Source organism: Salvelinus alpinus, chromosome 10 (assembly GCF_045679555.1).
Source record: "Salvelinus alpinus chromosome 10, SLU_Salpinus.1, whole genome shotgun sequence".
In the NCBI taxonomy this organism is placed as follows: Eukaryota; Metazoa; Chordata; class Actinopteri; order Salmoniformes; family Salmonidae; genus Salvelinus; species Salvelinus alpinus.
The window spans coordinates 70682489-70694592 of record NC_092095.1 but is presented as its reverse complement, the minus strand read 5'-3'; the positions used below and the strand labels follow the sequence as shown (position 1 = coordinate 70694592).

Here is a 12104-nt window from a genome sequence, read left to right as displayed (position 1 = left end):
TTGTAGTGCAGAGAAACAAGATAATACCTTCATCACCTGTTGTAGTGCAGAGAAACAAGATAATACCTTCATCACCTGTTGTAGTGCAGATAAACAAGATAATACCTTCATCACCTGTTGTAGTGCAGAGAAACAAGATAATACCTTCATCACACACCACCTGTTGTAGTGCAGAGAAACAAGTTTGTTGCCCAAAAACATCCTTTGGTGTAGAGAGAGCCAACTGTAGATTATAACATCAAAGTCCAGACAGTGATCCTCAGTACTCTAGTCTGGCAGTTGACCCGTGCACCACCAGAGAGCACGAGGCTGCCCTCTAGTGAAGATATAGTTGAAAGCATTCCAGGACCACAGGGCAACTGTCAGAAGTTATTCTGTGACGTTCACTTCTCAACACCGACACCGGGAGTCGGTCACCGAACAAGCCTTTCTGATAGGAGGTCGGTGTAGCGCGTAGCAATGGGTTCCATTTCGGGTTTATTATCTGTGGTAGGAGCGGCAACTTTATACCTCTATCTCCTGTCCTCTTTCCTGCCGCCCGGACCGCAACATCTTCACCGGCGACATGAGGTGGAGTTAAACAACGAGAGCGCAGAGGGAGACGTGGAAGTTGTAGAGTACAGGTAGCCAGCCTCAACAGATATATAGCTACAATTTGGCAGATGTCGCAAGACTTTTCAGCTATTAGCATAATAATTATAGGCTACAGCAGCTGCCTGCTTGTACAATGACACTTTCTAGGACATGTTTACGTATACAACGTTACAAATAAGTCAATATATAGACACTTCCACAGTGTTATATTCGGGGAAATAATAGCATAGTGACATCACCATTTATGTAATAGATCTGATGTCACATTAAAGTCTCAGAGTGGTTATCTGTGGTTTGATTATGATGTTGACCTCTTTAAGGAATACCTAGGATAGGATAAAGTAATCCTTCTAACCCCCCCCCCCCTTAAAAGAGTTAGATGCACTGTTGTAAAGTGGTTGTTCCACTGGATATCATAAGGTGAATGCACCAATTTGTAAGTCGCTCTGGATAAGAGCGTCTGCTAAATGACTTAAATGTAAATGTAAATGTATTGACAGACAGCGCAGAGTCCATGGAGGTGCTGTAATAATCACTGCGTTTGGCAGCATCTCATTTCCCTCAGATGATTGCACGACAAGTTATGAAAATGGCCTCATTAAACACCTGACTGTCAGTGTCGGCTAATTCAGAGGAAACGTCACAGCTGATTGCTGTTCTCTCAACGTATTTGTCCTTGCTGATGGTGTTTGAGAGCATTAGGTGATTGATTACATTACAGTAGTTCCTGTTTTCAGATGATGTTCCTATTGGCCTACTCTAAACCCCTGTGTGTCTCATCCAGCCCCACCTTCTCTCCTACGTCTATGGTTTCTGCCCCAGTGGAGACCTGGCCGTGGCCTCTCTTGGCTGGCTTAGGTTGACTTGGCCTGAAATACTGTCCTCCTCAGTCTGATGAGTATGAGAACATACAGCTCTGACCTAACCCTGGACAGGACACACTTGTCTTGGTTGGCGTTATGCGATGGTCCCATCATATTTCATCCTACCTAATTATAAAGGAGTTTCAGGACCCTGGCGTCATGTTAATCAGCCCTGTACACTCCTATTAGAGAACAGACATGCAGAGGTGATGGTAGACGGAGGTGGATGGACAGCCTGGACAGGAGGACACCACTGGGTCTCTATGGTCTCCTGCCAGGTCCACCACCGGACGGTTCTGATGAGGTGCTACCCAGGACATAACACTGGACACGATGTGCTGAGGGATACACACTGGACGGTTCTGATGAGGTGCTACCCAGAACATAACACTGGACACGGTGTGCTGCGGGATACACACCGGACGGTTCTGATGAGGTGCTACCCAGGACATAACACTGGACGCGATGTGCTGAAGGATACACACCGTACGATTCTGATGAGGTGCTACCCAGGACATAACACTGGACACGATGTGCTGAAGGATACACACCGTACGGTTCTGATGAGGTGCTACCCAGAACATAACACTAGACACGATGTGCTGCGGGATACACACCGGACGGTTCTGATGAGGTGCTACCCAGGACATAACAATCAATCAATCAAGTTTATTTTATATAGCCCTTCGTACATCAGCTAATATCTCGAAGTGCTGTACAGAAACCCAGCCTAAAACCCCAAACAGCAAGCAATGCAGGTGTAGAAGCACGGTGGCTAGGAAAAACTCCCTAGAAAGGCCAAAACCTAGGAAGAAACCTAGAGAGGAACCAGGCTATGAGGGGTGGCCAGTCCTCTTCTGGCTGTGCCGGGTGGAGATTATAACTGAACATGTTCAAAATGTTCATAAATGACAAGCATGGTCAAATAATAATCAGGAATAAATGTCAGTTGGCTTTTCATAGCCGATAATTAAGAGTTGAAAACAGCAGGTCTGGGACAGGTAGGGGTTCCATAACCGCAGGCAGAACAGTTGAAACTGGGACAGCAGCAAGGCCAGGTGGACTGGGGACAGCAAGGAGTCATCATGCCCGGTAGTCCATAACACTGGACGCGATGTGCTGAGGGATACACACCGGACGGTTCTGATGAGGTGCTACCCAGGACATAACACTGGACACGGTGTGCTGCGGGATACACGCCGGACGGTTCTGATGAGGTGCTACCCAGGACACAACACTGGACACGATGTGCTGAGGGATACACACCGGACGGTTCTGATGAGGTGCTACCCAGGACATAACACTGGACACTGTGTGCTGAGGGATACACGCCGGACGGTTCTGATGAGGTGCTACCCAGAACATAACACTGGACACGGTGTGCTGAGGGATACACACCGGACGGTTCTGATGAGGTGCTACCCAGGACATAACACTGGACACTGTGTGCTGAGGGATACACACCGGACGGTTCTGATGAGGTGCTACCCAGGACATAACACTGGACACTGTGTGCTGAGGGATACACACCGGACGGTTCTGATGAGGTGCTACCCAGGACATAACACTGGACACTGTGTGCTGAGGGATACACACCGGACGGTTCTGATGAGGTGCTACCCAGGACATAACACTGGACACTGTGTGCTGAGGGATACACACCGGACGGTTCTGATGAGGTGCTACCCAGGACATAACACTGGACACTGTGTGCTGAGGGATACACACCGGACGGTTCTGATGAGGTGCTACCCAGGACATAACACTGGACACTGTGTGCTGAGGGATACACACCGGACGGTTCTGATGAGGTGCTACCCAGGACATAACACTGGACACTGTGTGCTGAGGGATACACACCGGACGGTTCTGATGAGGTGCTACCCAGGACATAACACTGGACATGATGTGCTGCGGGATACACACCGGACGGTTCTGATGAGGTGCTACCCAGGACATAACACTGGACATGATGTGCTGCGGGATACACACCGGACGGTTCTGATGAGGTGCTACCCAGGACATAACACTGGACACGGTTGGCTGAGGGATACACACCGGACGGTTCTGATGAGGTGCTACCCAGGACATAACACTGGACACGGTGTGCTGAGGAATACACACCGGACGGTTCTGATGAGGTGCTACCCAGGACATAACACTGGACACGGTGTGCTGAGGGATACACACCGGACGGTTCTGATGAGGTGCTACCCAGGACATAACACTGGACACGATGTGCTGAGGGATACACACCGGACAGTTCTGATGAGGTGCTACCCAGGACATAACACTGGACACTGTGTGCTGAGGGATACACATCTGAGATCCTAACCACAGTGGCTTTGCCTTCCATTCATCCCATACAGCTCAACCATTAGATGTGATACCAGCAGCTTAGGTTTCATGGTTTATGGTTCATTCTGTCTGCGTGTGTCTGTGTCACGGCTGAGGAGCCTGATACTTCCAGCATCGAAACCAGCAGAGGCAGAAATCCCAGAGCAAAAGCCTCTATTTCTGTCCCGTATCCTGTTTCATACTCTCTCTCTCAAACACGTCCCTCTCTCTCCGCCATCTGGAAACCTCATCCTCTCTCTTTCATGCCTGCACACGGGCACCAGCCATGCCCACTGTAGCCTGTGTTTGACCTGTCTATGATGTCAGATTAGGGTATCCCCAGCTTCCCAATACTCTAGAGAGTCAAGTTTAGACTAGTCATACACCAGCAGACTGGGGGCTGAGCATTATGTCTTCCCTATATGACTACAACTATGGCTGTCTGTACTACAGCTGTGTATACTACGGCTGTATCTACTATGGCTGTGTATACTATGGCTGTGTATACTATGGCTGTCTGTACTACGGCTGTGTGTACTATGGCAGTATATACTATGGCTGTGTATACAGCTGTATACTGTATACAGCCATAGTAGATACAGCCATAGTAGATACAGCCATAGTATACACAGCCATAGTATACACAGCCATAGTATATACTTCCGTAGTATACACAGCCATAGTATACACAGCCATAGTATACACAGCCATAGTATGTCTGTACTGTGTGTACTATGGCTGGCTATAACCTATAACCCCTTCCTATAACCTGTAACCCCTTCCTATAACACCTTCCTATGACCTATAAACTCTTCCTATAACCTATAACCCCTTCCTATGGCCTTCGCCTGTGTTACCTTAAATGCTCTGTCCTCAGTGTCCTCAATTCCCTTTTGAAGAAAATATATATATACTTTCCCCCTGGTGCAAACAGTAACTAGGTGCCAATATTTAGGTCTAAATCTGACACTAGTATTAGGAACCATGTTATCTGATGTTGCTGGTGTTTGTTTCCCTCCAGACTGAAGTTCCCGTCGGACCTGGATGAGCTCAGGGAGCTGGCTGAGATGCTGCAGTTCTATAAGACAGAACACACAGGCTACGTGGTGCTGCTGTTCTGTAGTGCCTACCTCTACAAACAGTCCTTCGCCATCCCTGGCTCCTCCTTCCTGGTGAGAGGGACTAACATTACACTCATCCACGGAACACACACACTTTGTTTCCAAGTGTCCATGACCCTATGACCCCATGACCCTATGACCCTATGACCAGACTCTCCATCCATGGTCAGAACAGCCTGCCTCCTGACACTCACCAGCAGGGGTGTAAAGTACTTAAGTAAAAATACTTTAAAGTACTGCTTAAGTCGTTTTTTGAGGTATCTGTACTTTACTATTTATATTTTTTGACAACTTTTATTTCACTACATTCCTAAAGAAAATAATGTTGTTTTTACTCCATACATTTTTCCTGACACCCAAAAGTTACATTTTGAATGCTTAGCAGGACAGGAAAATGGTCCAATTCACACACTTATCCCTACTGCCTCTGATCTGGCGGACTCACTAAACACACATGCTTCATTTGTAAATAATGTCGGAGTGTTGGAGTGTGCCCCTGGCTATCTAGATAAACAAACTACAACATTGTGTTGTCAGGTTTGCTTAATATAAGCAATTTGAAATGATTTATATGTTTTCAGTTAACTTTTGGTACTTAAGTATATTTAAAACCAAATACTTTTAGACTTTTACTCAAGTAGTATTTAACTGGGTGTCTTTCACTTGAGTAATTTTCTATGAAGGTATCTTTACTTTTACTCAAGTATGACAAATGGGTACTTTTTCCACCAGTGCTCACCATGCTCATCCCCTGTGCTTCCCAGAACATGCTGGCGGGGGCGCTGTTTGGTCCATGGCAGGGTCTGGTCCTGGCCTGTCTTCTGACCACCACCGGCTCTACCTTCTGTTACCTGCTCTCTGCTGCCTTCGGGAAGAGCTACATCATACGCCTGTTCCCTGACAAGGTGGACCGGCTGCAGAACAAGGTGTGAGAGAGAGACAGAGTATGTTGTTCCAGACCACAGTACCATGGGGCTGTTGGAGGAGGGTGTAGGACTGGAGGGTACAGGACCCTTCCACACGCTCTTTGATTACAATTCTCTAAAGATACACTAGAGGGGTGTGTGTGTGTGTGTGTGTGTGTGTGTGTGTGTGTGTGTGTGTGTGTGTGTGTGTGTGTGTGTGTGTGTGTGTGTGTCTCCTCTTACAGTGTCCTTGGCTTACACATTAGGTTAGACAGGTGTAACAGCTGTCCAGTGAAGACTGGTCTGATCACCAGTGTAACAGATGTGATCGTACTTCGTAACTCTCTTGGGTTTTTGGTTTGTAAAGAACAGACTGTCCAGTCAGCGGTCCCAGTTGATTGGTGATTATTCTGACGATAGACACCAGGAAACACATGTTCAGGACAACAGTATGTTGATCGCTGCAGATTTGTGAATCGTCTGTTGGCATGGAAATAACTGAATTAGAGCATGCTGGGTAACTCTCTCTTACAGCAATAACATAGAAAAGTGCATCCCGGGAAGCCACCAATATCTAACAGGTACTGTACACACAAATATACACTGAACTAAAATATAAACGCAACATGTAAAGTGTTGGTCCCATGTTTCATGAGCTGAAATAAGATACCGGACATTTTCCATACGCACAAAAAGCTTATTTTTCTAACATTTTGTACGCACATTTGTTTATATCCCTGTTAGTGATCATTTCCCCTTTGCCACGATAATCCATCCACCTGACAGGTGTGGCATATCAAGAAGCTGATTAAACAGCTTGATCATTAAAAATGTGCACCTTGTGCTGGGGACAATAAAAGGTCATAGAAGTATATAATGTATAAAATGCACTATTTCAGAATGTGACCTCCCCCTATCTGCAAGCATGACCAATGGCATAACACCTTATTGATATGTAAATTCAACCAACCAATAGGAATACATAAACAGTGTCAAGGGAAACATAACTAAGCGTGTTACACAGGGTAAGAATGCAGAATGCCATGTGTTCTTTTACAGTGTTGGGACTCTAGTAATATCCCTCCAATCATTCATTAATAAGTACATTTAAAATTACAGTTCTCTCTTCCTCTTTACCTCCTCTGTTCTCCCACCCCCTCTCTACCTTCTCCTCTCTACCTCCTCCTCTCTCCCACCCTCTCTCCTTCCCTATTTACCTCCTACGTTCTCCCACCCCCTCTCCTTCCCTCTCTCCCATCCCCTCTCCTTCCCTCTCTACCTCCTCCTCTCTCCTTCCCTCTCTACCTCCTCCTCTCCCACCCCCCCTCCACCTCCTCCTCTCTCCCATCCCCTCTCCTTCCCTCTCTCCATCAGGTGGAGGAGAACCGTAGCAGTCTGTTCTTCTTCCTCCTGTTCCTGCGGTTCTTCCCCATGACTCCTAACTGGTTCCTGAACGTCACGTCCCCCATCCTAAACATCCCCGTCTCCATGTTCTTCTTCTCCGTACTCATCGGTGAGAAACAGAAGCAGCACTGCCACACAACGCAACACCACACAACACAACACACAGGACTATTATATAATACTACTACGAATGACACTCACATGATACATAATTTTGCTTAAGACGTGAAGACTTTCATTAGCTGACTGAGTTCATGTCTAGGCTTTAGCTCAGAAGGCTAACAGTCTCTCCCTTGTTATTTTGAAGTACTACTTCAACAGATGTCATTAATTACCAAAGCCAGATCATGTCCACCTTTACTGTTCCGAACTCTCCCTCCTCCCATATCGCCTTTATCTAAGTCTAACCCAGTCTCTCCTCTCCTTCTCCAGGTCTAGTGTTTATCTAGGAGGTCTAACCCAGTCTCTCCTCTCCTTCTCCAGGTCTAGTGTTTATCTAGGAGGTCTAACCCAGTCTCTCCTCTCCTTCCCCAGGTCTAGTGTTTATCTAGGAGGTCTAACCCAGTCTCTCCTCTCCTTCCCCAGGTCTAGTGTTTATCTAGGAGGTCTAACCCAGTCTCTCCTCTCCTTCCCCAGGTCTAGTGTTTATCTAGGAGGTCTAACCCAGTCTCTCCTCTCCTTCTCCAGGTCTAGTGTTTATCTAGGAGGTATAACCCAGTCTCTCCTCTCCTTCTCCAGGTCTAGTGTTTATCTAGGAGGTCTAACCCAGTCTCTCCTCTCCTTCTCCAGGTCTAGTGTTTATCTAGGTCTAACCCAGTCTCTCCTCTCCTTCCCCAGGTCTAGTGTTTATCTAGGAGGTCTAACCCAGTCTCTCCTCTCCTTCTCCAGGTCTAGTGTTTATCTAGGAGGTCTAACCCAGTATCTCCTCTCCTTCTCCAGGTCTAGTGTTTATCTAGGGTCTAACCCAGTCTCTCCTCTCCTTCCCTAGGTCTAGTGTTTATCTAGGAGGTCTAACCCAGTCTCTCCTCTCCTTCCCCAGGTCTAGTGTTTATCTAGGAGGTCTAACCCAGTCTTCTCCTCTCCTTCTCCAGGTCTAGTGTTTATCTAGGAGGTCTAACCCAGTCTCTCCTCTCCTTCTCCAGGTCTAGTGTTTATCTAGGTCTAACCCAGTCTCTCCTCTCCTTCCCCAGGTCTAGTGTTTATCTAGGAGGTCTAACCCAGTCTCTCCTCTCCTTCTCCAGGTCTAGTGTTTATCTAGGAGGTCTAACCCAGTCTCTCCTCTCCTTCATCAGGTCTAGTGTTTATCTAGGAGGTCTAACCCAGTCTCTCCTCTCCTTCTCCAGGTCTAGTGTTTATCTAGGAGGTCTAACCCAGTCTCTCCTCTCCTTCTTCAGGTCTAGTGTTTATCTAGGAGGTCTAACCCAGTCTCTCCTCTCCTTCCCCAGGTCTAGTGTTTATCTAGGAGGTCTAACCCAGTCTCTCCTCTCCTTCCCCAGGTCTAGTGTTTATCTAGGAGGTCTAACCCAGTCTCTCCTCTCCTTCTCCAGGTCTAGTGTTTATCTAGGAGGTCTAACCCAGTCTCTCCTCTCCTTCCCCAGGTCTAGTGTTTATCTAGGAGGTCTAACCCAGTCTTCTCCTCTCCTTCTCCAGGTCTAGTGTTTATCTAGGAGGTCTAACCCAGTCTCTCCTCTCCTTCTCCAGGTCTAGTGTTTATCTAGGTCTAACCCAGTCTCTCCTCTCCTTCCCCAGGTCTAGTGTTTATCTAGGAGGTCTAACCCAGTCTCTCCTCTCCTTCTCCAGGTCTAGTGTTTATCTAGGAGGTCTAACCCAGTCTCTCCTCTCCTTCATCAGGTCTAGTGTTTATCTAGGAGGTCTAACCCAGTCTCTCCTCTCCTTCTCCAGGTCTAGTGTTTATCTAGGAGGTCTAACCCAGTCTCTCCTCTCCTTCAGGTCTAGTGTTTATCTAGGAGGTCTAACCCAGTCTCTCCTCTCCTTCCCCAGGTCTAGTGTTTATCTAGGAGGTCTAACCCAGTCTCTCCTCTCCTTCCCCAGGTCTAGTGTTTATCTAGGAGGTCTAACCCAGTCTCTCCTCTCCTTCTCCAGGTCTAGTGTTTATCTAGGAGGTCTAACCCAGTCTCTCCTCTCCTTCATCAGGTTTGATCCCGTATAACTTCATCTGTGTGCGGACAGGCTCCATCCTGTCAGAGATCTCTTCCCTGGACGATATCTTCTCCTGGGGGACGCTGCTACAGCTGTTGGCCATCGCCTGTGTGGCCCTGCTTCCCGGAGCCCTTATCAAGCGCTATCGCCAGAACCATCTCCAACTGGACGGGCTGCAGCAGAATGGAGGACACAGACAGAACCAGGGACAAGCAGCTGATGACAGAAAGAGGAGATGACCCTCCTGAAATACAGTCATCCTGGGTCTGATTGAACTTGACTGACCCTGCTGGACTGGATTGGCCACTATCTCTACAGCTTTACACAGGCGGGTTTAGACTTTTTTTTAGGGGAGAGAAACGTCTTAACTGCCACTATGCCGAGGATACTTCAAGGTTATGAACAGTCAGAATCATGTTTTTCCATGAAATTTGATGATATTTGGATGAAACCAGATCAAAGTATGATGACCAAAGTATGAAAACTGACTGTTGTTCCTACATTGATCAAGGTTGGTCATAAAGATACTGGTCTCCTCCCCCATGTCAAACACTTGGATTCAGGAGGTGGGATTATTAAGGGGAAAGGGGTGACATCACCCTAACGCTCATTTTAATACACCAATGGTAACATATTTTCTTACCTAATTTAAATAAGTACCGCCTCGTTACCAACATCGGAGAAGGCATGTTTGTGGAGGGGCGTGGTTTATACAGCTACTCTACTGGTGCCAAAATTGTACTGTAAGGTGTCAGCAAATTTAATTAAAAGCTTATACTATTCATCTATGGTAGAGATATTTATGTCTCCCCTTTCATCTGTCTGGTGTTGCTGGTCTGGTGTTACTGGTCAGTCACACAGCCAGCCAGTCACCCAGTCAGTCAGTCAGTCAGTCACGCAGCCAGTAACACAAGCAGATGTGTGTGTTCTTCTCACATGCTAGTCATGCAGCAGCATTGAGGTAGACAGCCCATAGCATCAGTGATTTTCAATGAAAATACCACATTCAGCAAGTAATAATACACACAGCCACTCATCCTACAAGGCTGAGGCAGTCAGGCTAAACCCACAGCATCTCATCCTACAAGGCTGAGGCAGTCAGGCTAAACCCACAGCATCTCATCCTACAAGGCTGAGGCAGTCAGGCTAAACCCACAGCATCTCATTCTACAAGGCTGAGGCAGTCAGGCTAAACCCACAGCACCTCATCCTACAAGGCTGAGGCAGTCAGGCTAAACCCACAGCATCTCATCCTACAAACCTGAGGCAGTCAGGCTAAACCCACAGCATCTCATCCTACAAGGCTGAGGCAGTCAGGCTAAACCCACAGCACCTCATCCTACAAGGCTGAGGCAGTCAGGCTAAACCCACAGCACCTCATCCTACAAGGCTGAGGCAGTCAGGCTAAACCCACACCACTCATCCTACAAGGCTGAGGCAGTCAGGCTAAACCCACAGCACCTCATCCTACAAGGCTGAGGCAGTCAGGCTAAACCCACAGCCACTCATCCTACAAGGCTGAGGCAGTCAGGCGAAACCCACACCACTCATCCTACAAGGCTGAGGTAGTCAGGCTAAACCCACACCACTCATCCTACAAGGCTGAGGTAGTCAGGCTAAACCCACAGCACCTCATCCTACAAGGCTGAGGCAGTCAGGCTAAACCCACAGCATCTCATCCTACAAGGCTGAGGCAGTCAGGCTAAACCCACAGCACCTCATCCTACAAGGCTGAGGCAGTCAGGCTAAACCCACAGCATCTCATCCTACAAGGCTGAGGCAGTCAGGCTAAACCCACAGCATCTCATCCTACAAGGCTGAGGCAGTCAGGCTAAACCCACAGCATCTCATCCTACAAGGCTGAGGCAGTCAGGCTAAACCCACAGCACCTCATCCTACAAGGCTGAGGCAGTCAGGCTAAACCCACAGCATCTCAGTCACTTGACATCAAGTATCTGGAGAAACAAAGTGTTGAAGGTAGACTCTGCAAAGGATCATCATCACACACAGCGGGTCACTTCCTGCTTAAAGTCACACAGCTGGGTCACTTCCTGCTTAAAAGTCACACATCAACAACAACACAATTCATATGTGAGGAGTCATTTAAACAAGAGCATCAGTGTTAAGTGCAAAAGCTCACTAACCCTGCTTGTTAATACTCAAAGACATTTGTATCACATTGATAAAACCTCATCAGAGGACAACATACCAGAGTATGATGTCATGATATTAGGAACAATAATTAACAATGCATATTCATGACTGATCACAACATTATTAGCATAACATGAGCATTAGAAACATTCTCCACATGTGGACACGCTGTCTACTTGACCAGGCAGGACACGCTGTCTACTTGACCAGGCAGGACATGTGTTCCACACAGAATGTGTACACGCTGTCTACTTGACCAGGCAGGACATGTGTTCCACACAGAATGTGTACACGCTGTCTACTTGACCAGGCAGGACACGCTGCCTACTTGACCAGGCAGGACACGCTGCCTACTTGACCAGGCAGGACACGCTGCCTACTTGACCAGGCAGGACACGCTGCCTACTTGACCAGGCAGGACACGCTGCCTACTTGACCAGGCAGGACACGCTGCCTACTTGACCAGGCAGGACACGCTGCCTACTTGACCAGGCAGGACACGCTGCCTACTTGACCAGGCAGGACACGCTGTCTACTTGACCAGGCAGGACACGCTGCCTACTTGA

The 12104-nt window shown here is 47.6% G+C and overlaps 1 protein-coding gene across 1 annotated transcript; it reads left to right on the top strand.

Moving 5' to 3' along the window:
* Positions 1-348: 348 nt before the first annotated feature.
* On the top strand, positions 349-10166 carry tmem41ab (transmembrane protein 41ab). Its single transcript, XM_071330842.1, has 5 exons — positions 349-623; positions 4816-4966; positions 5680-5841; positions 7195-7333; positions 9379-10166. The coding sequence occupies exons 1-5, from the start codon at positions 460-462 to the stop codon at positions 9621-9623; spliced, it is 861 nt and encodes a 286-aa protein (XP_071186943.1). The 5' UTR covers positions 349-459; the 3' UTR covers positions 9624-10166.
* Positions 10167-12104: the final 1938 nt, after the last annotated feature.

Coding starts and splice junctions, on each gene's coding strand:
- tmem41ab (XM_071330842.1), top strand. CDS start 460: ATGGGTTCCATTTCGGGTTTATTATCTGTGGTAGGAGCGGCAACTTTA. Junction 4,967..5,679: donor TCCCTGGCTCCTCCTTCCTG/GTGAGAGGGACT, acceptor TGTGCTTCCCAG/AACATGCTGGCGGGGGCGCT. Junction 7,334..9,378: donor CTTCTTCTCCGTACTCATCG/GTGAGAAACAGA, acceptor CTCCTTCATCAG/GTTTGATCCCGTATAACTTC.